Raw genomic sequence first — 25,974 nt, forward strand, 5'->3', positions numbered from 1 at the left:
CCTGCAGCATTTTATACCAGCATTACAGCCAGCTTCATTATGGCCCCAACACACAGCTAAACTCAAAAAATGATCAGCTTGAAATATAAACATTGCATTGTAGGTCATTATTGTAAAAGCAGGGTTCCTGCTATATTTCAACAGTACATCAGTGAAATCTCATTTCCCTCCAAAAATTGATATTTAATAAGTCAAACATTACTTATGAAAATAAATGAAGACAACATAAACTAAAGTGAACACTAATGCATAGTTATGTTGCATAATGAATGTATTTTAAATGAAATTAGCAGTTGGTTTTCGGTATGAAATAAAAATGCCCACTGCTAACAAAAACTAACACATGACACAGCTGAACAAACACATCCAATTTATGAAATGACCTGTAAATGCTTTCTCAAGGACTAAGTCTTCTAGCACGCCTACCTAATGTTTGTTTTCAGAATGAACTACCATTGGTCACTGCTGAAGCATTAATTCCCCTGGACCAGTTAACTGTTAAATCTATACCCGCATAATTGAAAAAATGACTGCTGTTTTATGTGCTCAATGTATTGCATACATTCCAAGCAGTCAAATCTTGTTTAAAAATGTGAAAACAAACTGTAACATATCATATCAGTTGCAATCACCACCACATAACAAAACACCATTTACTTTGACAGCTCAATAGAGGTCTTTACCCAGATCATCACAGAAGAATGACTACAGAGAAAACAGGATAACATACTGTTGCTTTATGATTACTACTACAAAACAAAGCGATGTACTGAATATCAATTTAATCAAACCTCAATGGAACTCAGAAATATACTGTTATTTCTACAAAGATCTGTAATCACTTAATTCTTCTCTACTCCAGCAATATTTTCTGGAATTTAATAGATTTATTTTTTTAACCTGATGATTTTTCTGCATCACGGTACATTGCTTCAGAACAGATGAGTTACCATTCTCCATATCATCTGCAGACATCAGTAACTGCTTATCACAACAATTTCTAGCACCTATTCCCGATTCCTCCATCCCAGATGTATTGTTAATAGTTAGTACTTTCAGAACCGCATCCCATCATGTGTTCAAACACACATGCTGCAACTTCTTTTCCAACTTGAATAACTTTAACCAACTGAAAGTTTAAATTTAGCCACAAATTCTAAGGAGGGTAAATGCCAACGGATATACGATATTGAAATTATTAACTGTAGCAGAGATTAAAATTCCTTTTCAGGGAACTGATGGTATATTGATATACAGGGGGGAAAAAAATCAAGTATGATTTCTATTTCTGTATCCCCACATATCAGTTGAGAAGATACAGGAGTAAACTGCAATTCCCCCATACAAAGCAAACTAAACTACAGAAGAGATCTGAGAGTGAAAACAGAAGAAAAATGGAAGATCTCTAGACAGGCATGACTGCCCTGAGAACCTGGCAACCAAAAGTTTTATTCATCTACAGAAGCACACGTGTTGAGCCTTTAATGCTTGGAGAAAGCTTAAAAGGAGAATGGCATAGCAGCCTCATATGACTCCTCATCTGAGATGTTGCATGTTCCAGCCTAACAAATTGCAACAGCAAATACTATCTACAGTATGGGACAAGACAGTGTTTGCATCTATGGAATTCCTGAATGCACATAATAACCTGGCTAGAGATGTCTTGAATGCTTGGTAATCTGAATTAGGGCTCAATACAAAAAATGCATCCAGTTGGGCAGAAATCCATGGTCTAGATCACTCCAGAACTGTTAGGGTAATTGGTTAGGTGATACATCCTTTCCATCTCTATCCCAGGATTCTGTTTAGACAGCTCTGATAACATGAGAGCCCTATATGGTAAAAGGCCAATGTATGGGGTCAGAATGAACACTAATTCCTCTGGAATTAGCAACCCGTGGAAATACAATTAAACATTAACCATGTCACTTTTAGAAAGAAATGCAAAATGCATTTCTCTCTCTGTAGATCTGTAGCTACAGAAGTTCAATATTGGGCATTATATGGCCTTTTATAGCATCAACCACCTCAGTGTCTTCCACTAAAACTTAGAATCTTTCAGCCTAGAACTACGAGGAAGAGGGAAGGTGAGCCGGTAATGGGAATATGCAGAGAATCCTGAGAGAACCCTACTTACCGGTAACATCTCCGTCTGCTTTTGAAATGCCCTCTTCATATGCCTATAGTCTAACTAGAGTACAACACCCAGGAATGTTGGCTGAGGAGTTCCAATTACACAAATATTGCAGAACTCCCCCTGAAAAATAAGCATGAGGTCTAGATGCAAAGTCAAGACAAAGTAAGAGAACAGAACTCAAGATGGCAGCCTTACAGATATCTACAAAACAGAAACATTACAGAGGAAGGCCATTACGGCTGCATTAGCCCTACTAAAGTCAACCCTAAGACCATCAGATACTGATACACTAGCTAAAGCAGAGGTGGGCAAACTACGGCCCACAGGCCACATCCGACCCACGGGACCCTTCTGCCCGGCCCCTGAGCTCCTGGCCGGGGAGGCTAGTCCCAGCCCCATCTCTGCTGTTCCCCCTGCCCCACAGCCTCAGCGCGCCACGCTGCTGGCGCAATGCTCTGGGCGGCTGGGCAGTGCAGTTGCAGAGCCATGGCCTGACCCAGTGCTCTGGGCGGCATGGTAAGGGGGCAGGGGAGGGGGTTGAAAGAGGGCAGGGAACAGGGGGGTTGGATGGGGCATGGGTCCCAGGGGGCATGTCAGGAATGGAGGGGGGTTGGATGGGGTGGCGGATAGGGTAGGAGTCCCGGGGGGGCTGTCAGAGGACAGGGGGTTGGATGGGGCAGGAATCCCCGGGGAGCCGTCAAGAGTAAGAAGCGACGGGGCCGGGGGATGTTTGAATAGGAGGAGGGGACCGGGCCACGCCTGGTTGTTTGGAGAGACAGCCTCCCCTAACCGGTCCTCCATATAATTTTGGAATCCTGATGTGGCCCTCAGGGCAAAAAGTTTGCCCGCCCCTGAGCTAAAGCATAACATGTTACATAATCTAATACATTTTAAAATAGGCACTAAGTGAAAATAGCATTCCGGTTACCCTTATCCCCAAATGTTATAGAAACTTTTGAGGGCTTTCTAAATATCTTCATTCTGTCCAAATAGGTTTCAGAGTAGCAGCCGTGTTAGTCTGTATTCGCAAAAAGAAAAGGAGTACTTGTGGCACCTTAGAGACTAACAAATTTATTTGAGCATAAGCTTTCGTGAGCTACAGCTCACTTCATTGGATGCATTCAGTGGAAAATACAGTGGGGAGATGATTTATATACACAGAACATGAAACAATGGGTGTTATCATACATACTGTAAGGAGAGTGATCACTTAAGATGAGCTATTACCAGCGGGCGGGGAGGGGGGGAGGAAGAAAACCTTTTGTAGTGATAATCAAGGTGGGCCATTTCCAGCAGTTGACAAGAATGTCCAAATAAAAACTTAAAAGCCACAATAAATACCTAGAGTATGTACCACACTTACTTCCTTGGGAGAATGAGGTTCCAGAAGATGACTTAGAGACTGATGGTCTGGATTAAAAGGAATTCAGATACTAGGTAAAGCATTTAGATGAAGTAAAATCTATGTCTTTATGGAATGCATGAAGGGAGAATTAGTCACAAAATCCTGCAAACTCATTCACTTTTCTCATAGATGTAGTTGCTTGTATTATTTAAAACATATCTCTTACCTAAATAACACCTTTAAATTGTTTAAACTGAAATAATTTTAAATATCTAGGCCAAGGTTTTTAAATGTGGGTATCTAAAGTTAGACTCCTAAATCTATATTTAGTTGCCTAAATAAGGCCCTGTTTCATGAAGGCAGTAACAGATTTTTAATTTTAGCACATGCCTAAAGTTAAGCACATGCTTAATTGCTTTCCTGAAAAAGGGCCTGCTTGTCCTGATTTTTAAAGGTGCTGACCATGTGCAGCTTCCATTGAAACCAACATCATCTATAAAACCAAGAAAATTCTCTCCTCCCTCACAGGAATGTTTCAAAGATAAATTAATTACTGTTTCTGAGGTGATCAATTACTATGAGGAGCACCATACAAAAAGCCTGTAATTAAAATAGCTAACTTACAAAGCTTAGTAAAATACAAAGCCAATGATAAATCAGCAATTTACTTCAGGAATAAAACTGTTTTCAATGTTCCATTTAATTAGATTTGTGAGGTTATCACGTATTCACACATGTGCAATTATTACATTTTCTGTTCTGCCACACTATGTTAACTGATTGTATATTAATTCATCACTTTCATAACAGTAATGCCAAGTTTTTATTTATTGTGCATTCAAAAATGTATCTAACAGGCTTTGACATTCTTGGTTTGAGATTCTTGCATGCCACAACATGTCAAACCTTCTCCCTTACATTAAAATCTTTCAGTCTGCTTCCAGCAGCAGTGAAAATATTAATATAATTATAGGTTAGGAATCAGTATCTCTACTTGCAAGCACCCTGCTTTCATATAAGACAAGACATTAGTCTTGCTCAAAGCACAAGTTATTGCAAAAGGTCAACTGCCAAAGTGAAAATGAACATGTGTAAAACCTTAAAGAGTTTTTATGCTTGTCTTACAGAAAACAAACCAATTAAAGTTGACTATATTCTGGAATAATACATTCTACTTTACTATTTTGAATACAAGCATATAGAAGTCTGGCTTTTCTCTTCCTCTGTGCTAAAAATAATTCTCCTCCTATAGATTCATAGATACTAAGGTCAGAAGGGACCATTCTGATCATCTAGTCCGACCTCCTGCACAGCGCAGGCCACAGAATCTCACCCACCCACTCCTATGAAAAACCTCACCCATGTCTGAGCTATTGAAGTCCTTAAATCATGGTTCAAAGACTTCAAGGAGCAGAGAAGCCTCCCTCAAGTCAACCATGCCCCATGCTACAGAGGAAAGCGAAAAACCTCCAGGGCCTCTCCAATCTGCCCTGGAGGAAAACTCCTTCCCGACCCCAAATATGGCAATCAGCTAAACCCTGAGCATATGGGCAAGATTCACCAGCCAGATACCCAGGAAAGAATTTTCTATAGTAACTCAGATCCCATCCATCTAATATCCCATCTCAGGGGATTTGGCCTATTTACCCTGAATATTTAAAGATCAATTACTTACCAAAATCCCATTATCCCATCATACCATCTCCTCCATAAACTTATCGAGTAGAATCTTAAAGCCAGATAGATCTTTTGCCCCCACTGCTTCCCTTGGAAGGCTATTCCAAAACTTCACTCCTCTGATGGTTAAAAACCTTCGTCTGATTTCAAGTCTAAACTTCCTGGTGGCCAGTTTATACCCATTTGTTCCTGTGTCTATACCTCAGGGAGGAGCAGCCAGTAAAAGAGAGAGAATACACTTTATAAATTTATAAACATTTTAAAAATCAACATGTTAGCAGTTATGAATAAATATTGATTTGAATACTCAAGAACAAACATATCTTGTTTTTTTTTTGTTTTGTTTTTTTTTTTGTTTTTTTACGCAAAAGACTTGTATAGGAAAGATTAATTAAATGCTGAACACGGAAAACCACAGTTGATTTTTGCCCTTAAGATAAAAGAAAAATTGCCAACAAATAAAAATAAGAGCAGCATTCAGTCCTAGCAGACTTTTTGCAATAAAGCCTAATTCTTGTCACAGATGTGTGGTATATTACTGCATTTTGCAAATATTAGGCCTTGATTCTATTTAAAAAAAAACAACAAAAAACAACAACCTGCAAAAATTGACTTTTTCCACCTTTTCCAAGATTCAAAAGCAGCCAAATGTTCCCATCAACTCAGTCCCTAAAGCAGTGTGCCTTGTGATGTTGATGTTGCAATTGATGTTGCTCAACAAACCACGACAAGGCTAACAAAAACACGTAGATTAAATCTGGAGACATCAGGTGGATCTGGAGACATTAGGTGGGGAACATTTTAAAAGCAGATTTACCATCTCATCTCTCTCTAACCAGAAAACTCAAAGAGAAAGATCAATTACTGTCTCCATACATTCAGATTACAGAAGAGTTGCCAGATGCAATAAACCAAGGTATGTCCTTACAAAGCAGCAGATTCCCATCCAGAGAAGACAAAATTACAGTAAATCTGCTTCTTAGTCAGGCTTGGAATTGCTGGGAAGTAGCAAGGTGTAAAGAATATCTTCCAGTAGAGGGGAAAAGAGAAATGTCCCACCTCACAAAGAGCCCACACCTGGGGGCAAGGGAGGGGAGAATTATGTAAGAGCACTGAGGGAGGTGGTGAAGGACTGTAAGGGCTTGTCTACACTGGCAACATACAGCGCTGCAACTTTCTCACTCAGGGGTGGGAAAAAAAAACACACCTCTGAGCGCAACAAGTTTCAGCGCTGTAAAGCGCCAGTATAGACAGTGCCCCAGCCGGGCTCCCAGCGCTGGGAGCTACGCCCCTCATTGAGGTGTGTTTTTTCCACCACGACCACACAAGGCACATTAAAGCACTGCCGCAGCAGCACTTTAACATTGCCAGTGTAGACTAGCCTTATGTCTGAAAGAAGCGTCGGACAAAAGAAAGCACATGAATTTTGTAGTGTTTCTTGAACGAGCATATAGACACACTCATGTAACTGCCCAGCAAATTTCATCAGAAAAGGCTTTGTGCCTCTCCATCAATAAGTAGATGTACCACTAGTGGAATAAGCCGCTATCCTTTCAGAAAAAGAAAAGGAGGACTTGTGGCACCTTAGAGACTAACAAAATTTATTTGAGCATAAGCTTTCATGAGCTACAGCTCACTTCATCGGATGCATTTTCTTTTTGCGAATACAGATTATCCCTATCCTTTCAGAGAATCTCAGTTAAGTATCTTGTAATCTTGGAAGGTCACAGATTTAATCCACCTAAAGAGAGAATTTTGATGCTTTGCACCTCCTTCTAGTTTCCCTTGTAACACCACTCCAGCACTAGACTTCCTCTGTAGTATACTTCTATGCAACGAGAAAATTATCCTCCTGACCACATCACGATCACACAAGACATGTGAACAGTGATGAGCTGCCAAAATCTTAACAACCGGTTCCCTATAAAAAGTTCTGATTTAAGGGATGTGCCACAGTATTTATTTTTTGTATCTTTCTCCATAAGAAGCGGCAATGCATTGAGTCATTGGGAGTCATACTTAACAATAAAAAAAAAAAATAAAAAACATGCTTACATGTTTATTACAATAGAAACAAAAGTATTGCTTTATTAAATGCATATCAACATAACGAACAAGGCAAGTGCAATCCCTGTTAATAAAATAATAAACTAGACCGGGGTGGGCCAACTTTTTGGCCTGAGGGCCACATCGGAATTGCAAAATTGTATCGGGGGCTGGTAGGGAAGGCTGTGCCTCCTAAAATAGCCCGTCCCCACGCCTTATCCAACCCCCACCCACTTCCTGAAACCCGACTGCTCCCCTCAGAACCTGCAACCCATAAACCCCCCGCTGCTCCTTATCCCCTGACCACCCCCTCCCAAGACCCCCCCACCCTAACTGCCCCCCAGGACCCTATCCCCTAGCCAATTTGCCCCGCTCCCTATCCCGACTGCCCCAACCCCATCCACCACCACCCCGACAAACCCCCAGAACTCCCATACTTACCCAACCCCCCCGCCCCGTTCCCCGACCCTCCAACCACTCCCTGCCCCTTAACCAACCCCTCCTCCTAGCCCCAGCCCAGCCCCCTTACCATGCTGCTCAGGGCAGCGTGTACGGATGAGGCGTGGCCCGCTGGAGCTCGCAGACCCACCCCCTTATCATGCCGCTCAAAGCAGCAGGAGCTACAGAGCTGCCCAGGAGCAGTCCAGAGCGCTGGCGGCGCAGCAAGCTGAGGCTCTGCAAAAAGGGGGGAAGGTGGGGGAGGGGCCGGCGAGCCTCCCCAGCCGGGAGCATAGGGAGCCATAACAATTTTTAACGACTGGTTCTAAAACTGCTTCAAAATTTAACAACCAGTTTGTGCGAACCGGTGTGAACCGGCTCCAGCTCACCACTGCATGTGAACGAAGCACCAGACTACAACTGGAGAGAAAGGATACATGGCACACACAGCAAAGACTTGCACTGCTGAGAAACTTAAGCCCAGACCTTTTGAAAACCATTTTGTGAGGAATCCAGAATCTCTTTTGTGGACAATCTGGGGATTACGTCTTCCTCCTCATGTACCAGGAACACCAAGTCCTCCAAATGCCTCTGTAAACTCAGTTGATAAAATCTTTTCTGGATTTGAGAAGGAAGTCAATTACTGTTTATAACCTCAGGTGGTTGATGATTAGCTGGAGATTCTTAAGGAGACCACTTACCATGAAACACAAAGTCTCATTTGAGTTCCCCTTCCTGACAGGCTGGCATTAGCTATTAAGCAGATGGCTCGTACATCTGCCAAAGATTTGCCCTTTCAAAAGATTAAGGCTATGTCCACATTAGAGAGCTTACAGCCACACAGCTGTACCGATGCAGCTGCACTGCTATAAGATCTCGGGTAGCCACTCTATGCCAATGGGAGAGAGCTCTCCTGTCAACATAATTAAACCACCCCCAACGAGCAGCAGTAGCTTCTCCCACTAACATAGCACTATGCACACTACCATTTATGCTGTTTTTTTCACACCCCTGAGTGACATAAGTTTTATCAACATAAACTGTAGTGTAGACATGACATGACTAACTACTACTACTAAACTGATCTAACAGCCAGATGGATGCCTATATACTGTTTCTGGCATAGATCCAGTGCATTATATGAAATTCTGAAGCAAGCAGAGTTGGAGCAGTGTCTAGGAGCCTGTTTCCTCAAAAGTTATGATCATGTCAATCAGCTGAAAGCATTAATGAGTTGATGTAAGCAGGATGTTGGGGAATTTCTTGATAAAGAGTTCAGAAATTTGACATCTGGGCAATACTACATGGCCCAAATTGGTTTTGAACAGAGCTTCAGAAATGGGATAAGGAAGCTCTTCGTATGGTTTCTAGGAATTCACATCCAGTTTCTGGAATGGTAAATCTGGTGAGCTGTCACCTCATACAATGATGTCTTCACCAAGAGATCATCCAGGTACTGGTACTCTCAGGATGGCAATTAGCACAAAAAGCAGCTATGTGAACACATGAGGAGAGGAAATGGGCCAAAGGACATTGCCTGGGACTGATGCTGGTCATTTACAATTACAAAACGTAGGAACTATTGGTGGCATAGATAGATCATCATCATGTTCCAATCTTCCTTGAAATCTATGGAGCATAAGAAGTTTTTGGGAACTATTTCTTGGATCGCAAGAGTTGAAGTTGCCATTCTAAAATGAGCTTTATACTCAGAGAGGTTGAGGATGGATAGATCCAGAATCACAGGAGTAATTCCAGTTCTTTTTATCATCATGAAGAACCTGGACCTGAAACCAGAATCTGGCTCCGTTGATGAGACAGATTTTTGTTCTGGTGTCAGGAAGACTTGCTATACAATCCACAAATGTTTATCTTTTCATATCAGCTTGAGAGAGAGGAGGTGAAAGCAAAAATTAGTTTCCTCACGTAATTTTTTAATATTCATAGTGAGGCCCCTTACTGGTATGGACATTGCTCTCAAGTTAGATATGCAATTCCACTACAGTGGAGACAGGCTAAGCTTTCTTTGCCATTATGTCCTCCCCAGAGTTCAGACTCGCTCTGCTGAAACACCACACTATGATCTCAGTAGAGGACTACCAAAGTCGAAGCTACATTAACTGGCAGAAAACAACCCCACTATTGTAGATTACAGAATTAATAGACTTAAATTGCACAGCAGCTACAAACTTAGTTTTATCAAGAACCTTAACATATAGGTAAAATCTTTCCAGATCAATGGAGGCCCTCTATTATGAGGAATAAAAATTACAAGTAAGGAAACCAATGCTTTTCTCATTACACAGCAGTCATATTACTTAGGGAAAGCTGTAAGAACCAGTTCCTAGAGAGCTAATAAATACCAAATACAGAGCAACATAAATCCATCTAGGACAGCAGTGTGACACTGCACCCATATTCTTCACAATGATATTATATGATGTGATTATAAAAGTTATGATATATTTTATGCACGATTTAAGTCATGTCAGATGTCATTGGAAAGGTTATGATTTGCTGAATATGATTATCCAATTTGTATGCATGTATCATTTTTGTATCCGAAGTTATGAATATTGACTACATATTTATTTCACATGTAGCTATTCCTGAGCAACGTCCACTAGGCAAAAGGCTCTCAGTCTAGATGGCTGGCTGGGAATGGCTCATTCAAATTAATGAAGCATTAGAAAGAACAATAGGCCTTAGAAGAAGCTTATCTCCCGCCTGGGGAGCCTTTGGGAGGATGCTACAGACAGCCTCCAAGTAATTGCTGCCGTGACACTACAGGGACATGTGACCAGGTCACGAGGACTCCATCTTGGGATATTAGTATTTTTCCATGGATTGACGTGGGAACCAAGCTTTGAAACAAAGGGGTCCTGCCATTTGCAAAAGCTATATAAGGCAGGGGAGTAATAACATCATTGTGATTCTTCATTGACTCCCAACCCGAAGAGATTTTTAGCCTGTGAATGGAACACCTGGGGATTCCAAGCTGTAAGCAAGTATAGCTTTCCCCTTAAGAATCTGCTGCCTGTTTGTATCATCACTCTGGATATGAATAGCAGATTCTCACCCTATCTATATAGTGTATTAAGTTTAGTTTGCGTTTGTTTATTTGTTAGGTAATCTACTTTGATCTGTGTGCTATCCCTTATAATCACTTAAAATCTATCCTTTGTAGTTAATAAACTTATTTTTGCTTTATCTAAAACCAGTGCTTGGGAATCATAACTCAGGGCAGAAAGCTGTTACATATTCCTCTCCACATTGAGGGAGAGGACAAATTTTATGAGCTTATGTAGTACAGTTCCTTGTGCAGCGTAAAACGGTATAATTTTGAGTTTATACTCCAGAGGGGACGTGTGCCTTAGGAACTGGGAGGTGCCCTAGCTGGAGCCTTCCCATGCAGGTACTGGTCAGAGCATCTGCATGTAACTGCAGCTGGGTGTGTCCCTACCTGTATGTACTCTGGTGAAAGTATAGGCTGGAGCCTGGAGAGGGCTTGGTAGCTTGTCACAGCAGCACAATGTAAAAGGGAGCCCAGGCCAGTGGGTCAGGAGGCTCAGTGGTACCCCAGTTCCAGGAGGCACCCCAGGGGGAACCTGTCACAAGTGGTTCTCAATCTTATTTGATCACACACCCCTTCTTTGTGTCTGTAGTAGTTTATGCCACTCCCTCCCCTGCCACACAAGTACATATACCAATAAAAGAAAAAAGGCAACATGCAACTTTCACTAAATATTAAAAAAAGTAAGGCATTGATTCAAACAGAGCCAACTATCCATTGTAATAAGAGCAAAATTGTGGTCGATGCTTACAATTAAATGTGCACATTGCATCATAACAAATGGATTAAAGTACACATGGCAACAACTTTGTATAATGCTATGCAAGCTGAACAGAAATCCATCAAAAAGCACAGCACCATCTAGATGCATAGCGCCATATGAGGACCTGATATGTCTGGAGGAATCAGCGTTGTTAGTTATTCATTGCTGTGGGAAAACTGTGCACAGTCCTATTTTTCTCCCCTAAAGCTTCTCATGCCCCCTCAGAATACATGCTAGAACACAGCAGACACTCCTGGCCAATCCCAACTATGATAGGGAAGAGAAAGAACCTATTTTCTTCACCACACCTGGGCCATGTCAGGAGACAAGGGATATGGGGGTCAGACAGGGATTCATAAGGGCAGGTGGTGGAGGACAGACTGAGGCAGGGACACACGGAGCTGAGGGAAGGGGGCTGGCTGAGGGGTTGCAGGGCCACATGGGCGCAAGGGTGCTCGGACACATGGGGACAGGGGGAGTGAGTGTCCGAGTAGGGTGGAGGGACACATATGGACAGAGGTGCAAGGACACACGGGGGGTGCAGGGACACACAGGGATAGGAGCAGATGTGCCTGACTGAATGGGAGGGGCCAGAGATCAGCCAACAACCCTTCAAGTTCATACCCATGTTTCTTCCCAGCAATTACTTCCCTCTCCCTGAGCTCTTCTGATGACTCCCCCAAGCCTTTGCACAGCTTCTAAGTGGCGCAGGAAATATGGTTCTGTACTATAATTTAAAGTGAATAATTACACAGAGTTCTGTATTAATATGCCTAAGAAGGAATCTATTTGTCAAAAAACATTTCCTCAATCTCTTTTATTGTCTGTATTGTTACAGACATACTTGCTGACAGGTATTTTGAAATAAATTATCAAAATAATTGAAATTGTGTGATTATACTGTGTTATTTTGACCAAAAAAAAATATGCAGAATTTTAAAATATGGTGTGAATAATTTTTAATTATTTTGGTGCAGAATTTCCCCAGGAGTATTCAATTCCTTGCTTTGCCACGGACTTCCCGTGTGACCCAGTGCAAATCATTTAGACTCCCTGCCCCTCAATTCCCCCACCTCTAAAATGTGGATTATAGCACTTGCCTACTTCACTGGGAAGTTGTGAGGATAAATACATTAGAGATTCTGAAGTGTTTTCAGATCTACTGAAGAAAAGTGCTACATAAAAGAGAAAGACATCATTATTATTAAACTCTAGCTGGCTCATCGGGTGTGGGTTGAATCTTGAGTGCTGCTGATGCTGGAGCTAGTAATGAAGTGAGGCTAAACTACTCTATGCTGCTAATACAATCACTCTGTGCTGCTTCAGTGTTATTTTGCAGTGGGTGCTGCTCTTACTGGAGCTAAACTAACTCAAGAGGAGTTAATCGGAGCCAACACCGCAGTGAAAACAAGCCCGACAGATAGCTGTGAATGCAGAACAAACCGAAGACAGAAAAGAGGAAATAAGGAAGATGAAGGACTGCCAGGATTAGGAGCTGGCCCAGTCTTTGCAAGTAAAAAACAACAACAAAAAAACCCCAAGCAGAATCTCACTCCAAATCCTAGATTATTCCCTTCGAAATCAGAGAGTAAATTTGCCATCAGTTTTCTCTATTCAATTCACGTGAAATAATCATGAAATAAGAATCTCAAAGCAGCACCATTATTCAGAAGTTCAAAAAGATCAGCTAAGAACATGCATGTTGATTCTTCTCCACTGGGAGGAGTTGATGATGTTATTTTTCCATTTAAAACAAATTCAAAGAGAGCATAAAATGTAATCATATTAAAGATCAGAGTGTTCAAACAGAAAAGTTAGTTGGCAATTCATTACATTTTGGTTTGGTATTTAATACAGCACTTACCATTTTCACAACAGACAGAAGCAAATTCAAATATACTTTATATATTTTTCTCTCCCATCACCTTTCCAGACTCAAATAGTTTCACAGAAGGCAACAGTAACATGATATCATATTAAACACTATTCTGTAACTACTGTACTATTTTTAAGGCTTTCATAACTGGAGCTAATAAATATATAATAAAGGACAGAGAGCCCTTTTCAACAGGTGCTGAAATCCAGTCCAATTTAAGATGAAACTTTCCTGGTTTTTACTGAATGTTGTGGTTTTCAAAGGTCAGAACAAGAGACAAATATTTTAATATACATTAACTTTAACTTTAGGACTTAGAAAAAGAGTTACCGGGCACTTACTAATCAGTAAACCAATTTCCTAATCAGAGACCATTACAAAGGACTGGAGACCCCACCACCAAATCCGAGGACAACGCCCTATGAAAAGCCCAGTCCAAATCTCGGGTGCTGGAATGGGGAGGGTGATGGGATTCCTAGTTGCTATCCCTAGACCATGCTAGTGCCTACAAATAGCATGGTTGTAGCAGCACGGAGAGCAACACGGATACTTTTAGGTGCTAGTTGGAGCAAAATTAATGCATGCATGTCTACCCGTGCTGGGAATCACACTTCCAGCTGTTATGTAGACATAACCCTGGATGCTGCAAGGTGGCAAAATGTCTATGCTATCTTAAACCCAGCCTCTATTTCTCCTCCCCGAGAATAGTTTTAATACCTGCCTCTGTCTATTCACAAAAAGAAAAGGAGTACTTGTGGCACCTGTCTATTCACAAAAAGAAAAGGAGCACTTGTGGCACCTTAGAGACTAACAAATTTATTAGAGCATAAGCTTTCGTGAGCTACAGATCACTTCATCGGATGCATCCGATGAAGTGAGCTGTAGCTCACGAAAGCTTATGCTCTAATAAATGTGTTAGTCTCTAAGGTGCCACAAGTGCTCCTTTTCTTTTTGCGAATACAGACTAACACGGCTGCTACTCTGAAACCTGTCTATTCACAGATTTCCAAAGGCAGAGTGGCATGAAATTGATTCATGTCAGCTAACTGTAGTGAAAGTTATCAGTGTTGTTAATTAAACTCTGCCTCCTTCCCCCCCAGGGGAAAGGTATCAGTAAGAAAAGAAGCACTACTGCTATCTGTACAGAGGCTCAGAAAGACAACTTTACAAAGATATCTTCTGACTGAATTGATGAAATCATAAAAACAAGATTTTTTTTCCCCCAAACTTAACATTCTCCAGAAAGTGGATGTCTTGACTCTCCACCAGACCAGAGAATTTCTCACTCACACTGATAAGTATGAGTAAAGGCTTGAAAAATCCACTCTACTCAACACTGATTAATTCAAAACAGTAAAATTAAATATCTAGATTTTACAAAACATATGCCAAAATTTGTTCTCATTTACAGTACTGAATTCATGAAAGTTACTCTGATGCAGTCCTTAATTACCACTCTTGTCAATGCTGTGCCTATCATATAAATAGATATCACAGCAATGCAAAGTGTTGCTCTCTGCATGCTACAACCTAATAAAATAATTGTTCCCTTACTATTCAACTTATAGAACGGCAAATTGAGGGCTGGATCCTGTCAAGCCTTGTTCACATGAACAGTCCAATTGACTTCAGTAAGACTAATTGCTAAGTAAGGCTACTCACATGTGAAAGAGCTTGCAGGTCCAGGCCCTTCAATTTCTGGATTTGTAACAGCTGTTAAATAAATACATAAAAAGTCTAGCAATAGTTTAACACTTACGCTTCCACAGTTTTTCTGACAGTCTGTTCATCACAATCGTCATCTGAGCTACTGCAAGTGGCATCAGAGTCCAGATCTTTCTCCACATGAGTCAGCAGCCCTGTAGCAGAGTGTGCAAAACCCCAGATTTCACCAGGTTCAATGCCGAATCCATTCTGTGCGTCTTTATTTGAATTTTTTTCCAAGTTAGTTATACTGCTTTCTGCCCTAATTTCTGTGCATCCAAGGGAGCTACTGTCCAAAAATCTGGTTGGCTCATGAAAAACTTTCATTCTTTGGAGCTGATGTTTCACAAAGCATTTCAGCTGGTGATCACAGTGTTTGACAACATGCTTTGCCAGAAGTATCTGTAAACGTTTCTGAGCTCTTTTGGCTCGACTGAGCACAACTTGTTGCTTACTGACACACTGAAGTAAATGAGCATTCAATTCCTCTTCTTTACTAGTGGGGGTGCAGCTCACAATTGCTTTCAAAGGCTCATGCACAGCTTGATGCAATGAATTCCCTTTTTTGGTCTCAGCATGTAGTAGTAGACCCTTATCCGAAAAGCCATTCTTCCGATACCATTTACAGTTTGGAAGCTGCATTTCTTCCACATTATTGGATTCAGTTACATTTGAATCCAACAGTCTCTGCATTTCTGCCAAACTCTGGATCATGGTCTCTGATAAAGTTTCCCCTCTGACCTGCTCTTCAGGTTCTGAATTATTAATCTGACTGACCTGTGTGGTAGCACCATTATGTAGTAGATTTTTCATCTGGGAGCAGTCGTGCTCTTCTGAATTCCTTTGCTTACTGTTTTTGTTTTTTATGTTTAATGGAGAATTTGTGCTCATTAATAAGACAGATTGATAATGTCTGGAAGACTGAGGAGAACCAAAGTGTTTGACATTGAAGATATCATTACTGAGGTTGGGCTCAGTAGTGGGAAACCCCAGGACTGAGCAAGTAATCTGTGTGATGGAATCCTCCTTTATCGTCTCTTCGACTGCTCTGGAATTTTCCATGCACAAAGTTGTATCAGACTCCATAGCTCTAGAGGACAAAGAAGGTGACAAGTAGATACCATGACCTTTTGTTGCTGCCTCTCTGAGGGCTGGTGTCATTATAGCTATTGTAGATAGTTTACAGCAAACCTGAAAACAACAGGGGATATATAAATTGTCTAATTTTTAATTACAATATACAAATAAAAGACCATTCCATGTAATTTTTTTTAAATTCTTTTAAAATCATTTTAAACCTACCCAACTAATGCAAATTCATCTGATCAACAGAGCCTGACTGGATTCTCTCAAAAGCCAAACAAGATCAGTTTTTCAGTATCTGGCAGGGCTTGTTTCTAATGCAATAAAAGGCTTCCCCTTCCAGTAGAAGTTCTTCACTGCAGGCACCTTGCCAACTGGCCAGCTCCTTAGGTTCACAGGAGCAGGGCTTCTCTGTTGTGCAGATTAGTAGGAGAGAATCTATGGTCAGCTTGAGGTCTTGGGCAAGCTGAGACAAGACTGTGGCAGGGAGGTTAAAAAAAAAAAAACCCATAGGAAACAATAGGTTTGTTGACAAGGTGACTATAAGTCAGTGCTCCTTGTTTATTCCCTTATTTTAGGAGTTCCATTGGAGGGGTGCCTTCTCCACTAGCCTCCCTCTACTGTCTTCAGTTTCATTGGCCTTCACAGCCATTGCCTAGCTCATTTCTCCTGAAATCTTGGGTCTTGTCACATAATTTAAAGTCTGAAGGGGCACATAATCATCTCACCATTCCTTTGTGCTCCCTCCCATCCATTTGTTGTCTCCACCTGTTGTCTTTTTTCTTATACTTAGATTGTAAATTCTGTGAGGTTGTACACGGCCTCATATATTGAGACCCTGTTCAGGGGGCCCTTAGTGCTACCAACATAGGAATAAATACATAAATATTAAAATACAGCTTTAGCTTTGGAGAATGAGATATTCTGTTGTCTACAGCTATTGTTAGTCCAGTACAATCACTGCCCTCCCCTAAGGAGGGCAGCTATAAATCCTGGCTGGGGCTCAACGGAATGCCTGTTATAATCTATTTGGGAATGACCACATTTATTTTTGTAGCAATTTACTGTATTTTGTGATGGAACCTGAACACTTGACTTCTTATGTTTACATAAACTGTTTGCACAAATGCAGGGTTTTTAAACCCTGGCATTATTTTTCTGCTGGGCAGAATATTCTATTTTATAATACTTCTAATGAAAATAATGTAATAAACTTTGCTGTGAAAGTTTTTAAAAAATAAAAATAAGGGGCTGCCTGGGAGGTGCACTGAATTAGAATCCAGGCTGAATCTCCAGACTTGTCAACCTTTTAAATGAAGGGCTGAAATGTGATTTCTCAACAATCTTCTTTTATAGCTAACACATTAAAATGCTTAAAAGTAATTAGTCTTTACAACATTAAGTCCATCGTAACAAAGCTTTTGTCAGACATATCCTTTAATTTGGGGGTTTGGGAGATTAGTTTTTTTCCCTTTTCCCTGACAGACATATGAAATAAACTGTGGTAAGTGGAAAAGATGTAGCTGGAGGTGCTAAAAATTAAAGCGGGGCAGAAGTCAGGCTTCCTACAGATTTTACAAGCTTACTAAAGCCCCAAAGGGAGTTCCCGCATTAGACCTTCTTTGAGCTCTCAGCAGAGGATTTCTTAAAAGGATATGGTCAACTTGAAATCTACTCTGTCTTACACAGCAAGTTTAAAGCAGTTTCAGCTACTACACCTGCCCCTGAATCCAACCTGCCGATTTGTGCAGTTTTATAATTACATCTTCTTTTCTAAATAAAATATCTTCCTCCGCGGCTGTGAAATACCCATATTATCAGCAGGGAAACCTGACTACACACAAAGAGCAATCAAACGCACAAAGTAAAACTGAAAACAAAGACAAATTTCATATACATCTATATACTCTAAGGTGCTATTTGGAACAATATAGTACAAAATTTTCACACAGAAATGTGATGTTTGAAACTGATCATGTCCCTTTAAACAACACATCCTTCCAGCTGAGCTGCAAACTCCCTAAATTCCAACAAATACAATTCCAAATTTTTCATAGGTTTTTTCCCCAACACTGAAAACACAAACTAATCAATCAAGCTTGACCAAAGTAATGGAAGGCAATACTCCTGATGGAGGACAATGCAAAAAACCAGATTTGGAGTTCCTGAAGCAAGCTGCTTGAGTTACAATGTGGTTAAAAATGGTAGAATATCTTTTTCAAAGGAGAAAACTCCCGATTTTTTCAAACGGTCAAAGCTGATCAACACCTTGTCCAATAACCCTGCCACATGTTACAAAACGTACAATATGATTGTCTGACACAGCAGAAAATACTCAGGTTGTTTTGTTTGGTGGAGTCAGAATTATAAACCAGTATACTTCCAACCTTAACTATGGAGAATTTGGTATCTCTCCATAACATGCACTGAAAACAAAGACAGCCTTGTCAGTGATATAAGGCTGAAACAAAGCATCATCCACAAGACTAAACATTCTTCATTCAAACTGTCTTGAGCTCCACAAAAACTGCCCATTTTTCCTTTTGACAAGTTTGGGGTATTTTGTTGCATTCTGGCATCAAGTAGTAAAAATAATTTCACTCCACCCTCATTGGAAGCAAACTGCTATGACCAAGCCCTTTGCTTCCACAAAGAAGCAAGTAGTGTAATATGATGTTTATGAAAAGGCTGAAATCTTACACTGGAAGGAGCTTTCTTGTCAAAGGTAATACTTTCTGAAGATATTTTTCCATTGTCTAATACTTTAGGTTTCCAAACTAGAGCAATAAAAATTCTACTTGACTAGCAAATAAGTTATTTTTAATTATTTGAAGTTCAGCTTTCATTTAAATGTTGATTTTTGACACTGAGAATCTGATTTTAAAAATGTGAAAAGAAAGGAGTGGGAGAAAATTTTTGTTTAAAGAAACAAAAAGTACCGTATATGCACAGTAGAGCAACCAGTGTTTAAAGTGACTCTATGTTTATCCTCACTAGAGCCTTAATTACACAGTAAGATGTAGCCAGGAATTTCAGTTTTGTACATAGTGTAAGTGCTCCATATGAGTGACACCGTCACACCTACTATAAACACACACAAAACAACGTTTTTAAAAACTAATTAAATGATCACTAATATTCTCCAATCCCCCTAACAGTCACTGTTGTTCAATTCCTCCCCACCCCACCAAACCCTACTTATCTTCTACTCCTCTCTCACTTTTGTCTTATTTTCTCATTTTCTTTCCGCATCTTTTCCTTATTCCTATACTTTCCTAATCCATTCCTGACCTCCCTCTTTGAGACTCCCTTAGCTTTCTATTTTCAAATGTGTTTAAAGGGATGCATTCAAAACTTCAGCAAAATGTCATGTTGGTTACTACTACCATCTTGGATTATTAAAAATAAAGAACTTTTAAAATCCATTTACTTTTACATGTGGAAAATACTGGTTTACTTTGGGTATTTCTCTCAGAAGAAGCGACATAAATAGACTGATCAGTTTCACTTTTGTTTATAGCTACTTTCACTTTTTGATTCTCATGAACTTACATAGTGCTGAGGCTTTAGCTTTAATTTCAGGAAAACCTTTAAATAGAAATGTTTTACTGATTTTTTTAAAATGAAAAAACATTTCTAATCATAATAGAGTCCTGTAAACCCCATCTGTGCACTCCTACCCTTCTTCCCACATTTTGAAATCAAATTCTAAATTTTTAGCCTCCAACTAGACTGCTTAAGGGGACGCTATCAACTTGTCAACCTTTCTTCTCTTTTGTACCTACCTTATTTACAAGTAACACTTCAAGTTATTATAACAGAGATTAAAGGAAAAATATTGTTTCCAGTTTAATTATTTTTTGAATCAGCAGTTTTTAATGCAGAGGTGGGCAAACTACGGCCTGTGGGCCACATCCAGCCCGCGGCACCGTCCTGCCCAGCCCCTGAGCTCCTGGCCAGGGAGGTTAGAGCCTGCCCCTTCCCCTGCTGTTCCCCCTCCCCCGCAGCCTCAGCACGCTGCACCGTCAGCACCCTGGTCTGCTGCTCCTGCCAGGCAGCGGGGATGGCATGACTGGCCGCTCCTGCTGGTCTGAGCAGCATGGTAAGGGAGCGGGGGGAGAGAGGGGGTTGCATAAGGGGCAGGGGGTCCCAGGGGCAGTCAGGGGACAGGGGGCAATTGGATGGGGGTGAGGTCCCAGGGGGGTGGTTAGGAGCGGGGGCGTGCATAGGGGTTGGGGCAGTCAGGGGACAGGAAGCAGGTGGAGGTTTGATGGGGCAGAGGTTCTGGGGGCGGGGGTCAGGGGACGGAGAACAGGACGGGTTGGATGGGGGGTGGGGTCCCCAGGGGCAGTTAGGGGCAGGGGTCCCGGGAGGGGGCGGTCAGGGGACAAGGAGCAGGGGGGGTTGGTTGTGTCAGGGGTTCTGAGGGGAGCAGTCAGGGGGCGGGAAGTGGGAGGAGGCGGATACAGGGTGGGGGCCAGGCTGTTTGGGGAGGCACAGCCTTCCTTACCCGGCCCTCCATACAGTTTTGCAACGCTGATGTGGCTCTTGGGCCAAACAGTTTGCCCACCCCTGATTTAATGTATAGAAACTTACACCGTTTCTTCTACATGAGTTAGCATTTTAAAAAATGAGAAGGCATTTAAAAAAAAATAGGAAAATTAGACTGTGTAAACAAAAGTTTACAGGAGCTAGGGCCTTGTGTAATATCCAAAACCACATTTAATACAATGTTTGAAATGACTAGAATTCAAGTTGATAGTGTCTCTAAGACCTGTTCCTGAAAAGTCACAATTCATGTACTAGCTCAGGGGTGGGCAAACTACGGCCCGCAGGCCACATCCGACCCACCAGAGGATTTAATCTGGCCCTTGAGCTCCTGCTGGGGAGCAGGGGCTGGGGCTTGTCCCTTTCCCGTGCTCCAGCCAGGGAGTGGGGTGGGGGGGGCCACTCTGCGCATGTGTGCCGGGGCTCCTGGAACCAGCGGCATCTCCCCCCTCCAGCTGCTATATTTAAGGGCAGCCAGGGGGCTCTGTGTGCTGCCCCTACCCCAAGCACCACCCCCACAGCTCCCATTGGCCAGGAACCGCATCCAATGGGAGCTGGAGGGGAGGCATCTGCGGATGGGGCAGCATGCAGAGCCGCATAGCCGCGCCTCCGCATAGGACGATCATGCCGCTGCTTCTGGGAGCTGCTTGAGGTAAGCGCCACCTGGAGCCTGCACCCCTGAGCCCTTCGCATGCCCCAACCCTGCCTCAGCCCTGATCCCCCTCCTGCCCTCCGAACTCCTCATCCCCAGCCCAGAGCCTGCACCCACAGCTGGAGCCTTCACGTCCCCCACACTCATCCCAACCCCATGTCGCAACCTGGAGCCCCCTCCCGCACCCTGAACTCCTCATTTCTGGCCCCAACCCAGAGCCCACACCCAGAGCCAGAGCCCTCACCCCCTCCTGGACCCCAACCCCAATTTCATGAGTACTCATGGCCCGCCATACAATTTCCATACCCAGATGTGGCCCTTGGGCCAAAACATTTGCCCCCCCCCACACTAGCCACTTAATCACTGGGACTCCTTGCAGGAGAAGGGTTTGTAGAAACCATAACTGAAGAGATGCTGGCCCCAACAGCGTCCTGGTTAAAGTTACAAAGGGCAAAGAGAAGTCTACACTTAACCACTTTGGACTCTACACTGACCTTAAAAAAAAAAAAAAAAAAAAAAAAAAAAAAAAAAGGTATAATCCTGCTCAGCAGCTTTTGTTTATTGTTCAGAAGCAGCACGGTTACTTACTATGAATATGTAAATATTTTACTATTTTGTTCTATTAGTAACTCTGAAAACAGGGCAATGTGGGGAGTCTCTGTGTTTCAACTGCTCTTACTATGCAGTCAGTACTGTACAGAGGGAGCTGCGAACTCAAGCATTATGTGCTCTCCAGCAGTTATAAATCATAGATTACTCATCTTTAAAAGTACACCTAGTTGTCTCTCTTTGAACACAAAGAGAACTCAATTTACAACAAAAAGAAAAGGAGTACTTGTGGCACCTTAGAGACTAAGGTGCCACAAGTACTCCTTTTCTTTTTGCGGATACAGACTAACAGCTGCGACTCTGAAACCTGTCAATTTACAGCAGACCACCTACACTGTTTTAATTACACAAAACATCAAAAAGGACATACTTCAACTGGAACTCATTACTATTCATTTATGATAATTCCATAACTCATTAAAAGCCTGAATGGAGAAGATATTTTCCCCTTGTTCCTCAATGATATTGAATCCAGGAGCATACGCTATTCCAATATTTCAAAGTGTATCACCCTCTATCAGTTAGTTCAGATGTTCTAATATTTAGTGTCCTATTTATCTGTTTATTTGTAACAGAACATTTAATATAATTGGCTTTTGAATCTATCATGCTAAAATTAGGAAAAAAGAAAAGGAGTACTTGTGGCACCTTAGAGACTAACAAATTTATTTGAGCATAAACTTTCGTGAGCTACAGTTCACTTCATCGGATGCATTTTATGTTCAAATAAATTTGTTAGTCTCTAAGGTGCCACAAGTACTCCTTTTTTTTTTTTTGCGAATACAGACCAACACGGCTGCTACTCTGAAACCTGCTAAAATTAGGGGATGTTTTTGTATTAAATGGATCATGCCAGGCTCTCAACATATTGTACATATGTCTCTAATATAAATATTTGTATTACTTCTAAGTACATTACAAGCTCCATAAAGAAACTGTATGTGATTATTTCAAATATCCCTCTGAATCAGTCAGTCTCTGAAGAGGTTCCATAAAATGTTTTTTAAACAAGACCAACTTAGTGCTTATTCTCCTGTTAAGATGTTGAGACTTTATACTTGCAATTCTATTAACACAGGGTTTCTCAAACTGGGGGTCGGGACCCCTCAGGGAGTCGCAAGGTTATTACATGGGGGGGATCACGAGCTGTCAACCTCCACCCCAAACCCCGCTTGCCTCCAGCATTTATAATGGTGTTAAATATATTTAAAAGTGTGTTTAATTTATTAGGGAGGGTCGCAGTCACAGGCTTGCTGTGTGAAAGGGGTCACCAGTAAAAAAAGTTTGAGATCTACTGTATTAACATTTATGGGAGTTCCCAGTGCAGACCAATGGAATGAACGAGCCTTCTGGGTGAATAGATCAGTGTTCTATGTTTATGTTCTTGCTCTCTCAGGGACCTTATACAGTTTCCAGCTTTATTGTTCAAGAAGTTTCATGGAAGTTTTTTGGTCAATATTATGAAACATAGTTACCTTTTAATCAGTGGCAGAATCTAAGGATTAGACCAAGGGACTGTTTCTGACTCCACCCATGAACATAGGCAAATTACATACCTACATAGGTAACTGTATGTTCCTCACTGTAGTATAGCTGAGTGCTTCACACTCACTAATGGATTTTACCCTTAAAACACCCTTTGAGATAGAGAAGCATCATTCCTGTTTTATAGATGAGGAACTGAGCCACAGGGTAGATTAAATGAATTGCTCAAGGTCACACAAGACATCTGCAAGCATTCTTGAGTCCCACTCCCAAGACCATGCCACACCCACTAACGTTTTAGATTGCCCCATCAAAAATGATCTGTGATTCTGGGTAAATAACTTGTGGTAGTCTGGGCCTGATTTTGAGACATACTGAGTATCCTCATCTCCAGATCAAGGCAATGGAATCTGATAATTAGGCTCAAAATGGGTATCCAAAAATCAAAGGCTACTTTTGAAAATGGTGACCGAAACTTTGTGTTTCCATTTACCCAACTGGAAAACCAATACACTGCAATAATGCCTACCTTCTTCATTGTACTGTTGGGAGACTTGAAGTATCATGCACATCTATTATGCTATATAACAATTAATACTTGTTGATCACTTTGAGTTCCTTGACTGGAAAGTCCTATACAAGGGCTATGTATTAATACCTCACTCAAGGCCTGGACAGAAACTGCAGCAAAACAGCCAAGGAAAGAACAATATTCATGGGGGGAGGGGACAAATCACAGAGGAAAATAGAATAGCACAGACACCCCACTGGAAACTACATTCTTCTAAGATCCACACAAACTAAAGGAGAAACTGGCTCTGTATGTAGGCAGTTTCATTGTTTTTCTTGTATAAATCAAAGTAATAAGAAATGCACAAAGCAAACAGACTAAAAAGAAAAAAAATTCTACTTTATTTCAATTAACCTTAGGTGTTATCTGTAGCTATACTAGATAATATTTTTCAGACAGAAGAGTGATTTTTCAGTATAGTATCTATCCCTTTTAAGGATGGAGTACATCATCCTTCTCTCTGTATTTCCTAAGCTGTGTTACTTTTAATTTACACCCCGGGCATAGTCTAAAATTAGTTTTCTTTTATCCGATTGTATCGAACTCTATCCCACATCTGAGAGAGTTCATGTTTTAACTAGCATTTTTGTAATGGAAAATAGGAATTTTGATAGGTTAAACAATTTTATTTTTATCTCATCTATAAATTCCGGCACTGAGGAAGACATGGAAAGAGCAAATTTAGCCCTTCAAGGCATTTAAGGATTCAGCTCGCCTCTTCAAAAACACTTTTCTTGGTAGTAAAGTATCCTGCAAAGAACAAGTGACTCTCTTTTTCCACTCTCTCTGTATTACGCCACCTCCGAATCCAAAACATATTTCGAGTTTTACAGACCAAAACGGGGGATGCCACTGGTTTCAAGAAGCTACATTTAAAACACACGGCGTAATTGAATCAATCTGCAGGCGTCTGGTTTTTTCGGGCGAAGAACGCCAGCCAGCAGCCAACGTGAGAGGCAGGGTTTTTTAATTTCCTCCGCAGTGGGGGGGGGGGGTTGTATTCCTCCCCACTGGCTTTACCGGCAGGCTGCAGTAGGTTTCCCAGGGGACACAATGGCAAACAGCAGGAGCGTGTTCGCCGCCGATGTACAGAGCAGAAAGCCAGACCCCCCCCCCCTTCCCCCGCGCTGTGTTTCCTTCTCGTTCCCTACGCGCGTTGCAACGCAGCCGCGCCAGGCCGCCCCCACCCGGCGGAGCCCCCCCCTCCCCTGCCGCTCCCTACACGCCGTGTGGAGGGAGGGGCAACCCCAGCGGAGCCCGGCCAGCCTGCGGGAGGCAACCCGCCGCCGCAACGCCCCTCCCGGGGGCCGGGCCACGACTCCCAGCGGGGGAAAGAGGCGAGGGCAGGCGGGCCCCCCGGCCCCGCCCACTAGCGCGCACGAGCTCTTCCCATTGGCCCCCCACAGGCACAGCCCCCGCCCGGAGAGGCCCCCTTGGCCCCGCCCCGCGCTCGCGGGAGGGGCGGGGCCCAGAGGCAGCCACAATACGCCCCACATTCCAGCTCCCCCACGGCCCAGGCCCCGCCGTTTCCCCACAGCGTCAAAGCCCCGCCCCTGCCACTAGGCCCCGCCCCGGCCCCGCCCCTCTGGCCGTTTAACATTGAGCCTGGTCCTGGGGCGCGCGGTCGCGGGAACCAACCGCCTCTCGGAGCCGCGGCCAAGGAGGCCGGCTGGGGAGCCGCCGCCGCCGCGCCCGGCTCAGGTCCCCGCAGCCACACGCACACTTGCCTGCGCGGTGGCTCCGCTCTTCGGCTTCTCCACAGCGGCGGCGGCGGCGGCGGCGCCGCCCGCCTCCCACCCGAGCTACGCGCTCCTCAGTCTGTGCCGCTGTTTAACAGTCAGCTCCCAACTAAAGGCGGCGGGCGGAGGCGGGGTCTCGGCCGGGGGGCAGAACTGGCCAATCTGCGGCGGGGTGGGTGGGGCTATGCAAAACTGGGAAAGCGGCGGGGGGAACGTCTGGGCAGGGCG

At 42.6% G+C, this 25,974-nt stretch overlaps 1 protein-coding gene across 6 annotated transcripts in view; it reads right to left on the reverse strand.

The window, feature by feature from the left end:
• KANSL1L (KAT8 regulatory NSL complex subunit 1 like) overlaps positions 1 to 25,848 on the reverse strand; it is a 104,664-nt gene extending 78,816 nt beyond the window's left edge. For 2 of the 6 annotated variants that reach the window (XR_006278107.1, XM_043505690.1), the window contains exons 1-2: positions 16,362 to 16,597; positions 15,115 to 16,250 (exon numbers count right to left, since the gene is read on the reverse strand). Coding sequence is in view for 2 of the 6 variants with exons in the window: in XM_043505690.1 (XP_043361625.1) it covers positions 15,115 to 16,220 (1,106 nt within the window). In the remaining 4 variants the exon portion in view is untranslated. Of the gene's footprint in view, positions 1 to 15,114; positions 16,251 to 16,361; positions 16,615 to 25,734 lie in introns of those variants that run through there. The other 4 variants (XR_006278109.1, XR_005295741.2, XR_006278108.1 and 1 more) reach the window with 4 other exon arrangements.
• Between the last annotated feature and the right edge of the window lie 126 nt (positions 25,849 to 25,974).

This window comes from Dermochelys coriacea, chromosome 11 (genome assembly GCF_009764565.3).
Source record: "Dermochelys coriacea isolate rDerCor1 chromosome 11, rDerCor1.pri.v4, whole genome shotgun sequence".
NCBI lineage: Eukaryota > Metazoa > Chordata > Testudines > Dermochelyidae > Dermochelys > Dermochelys coriacea.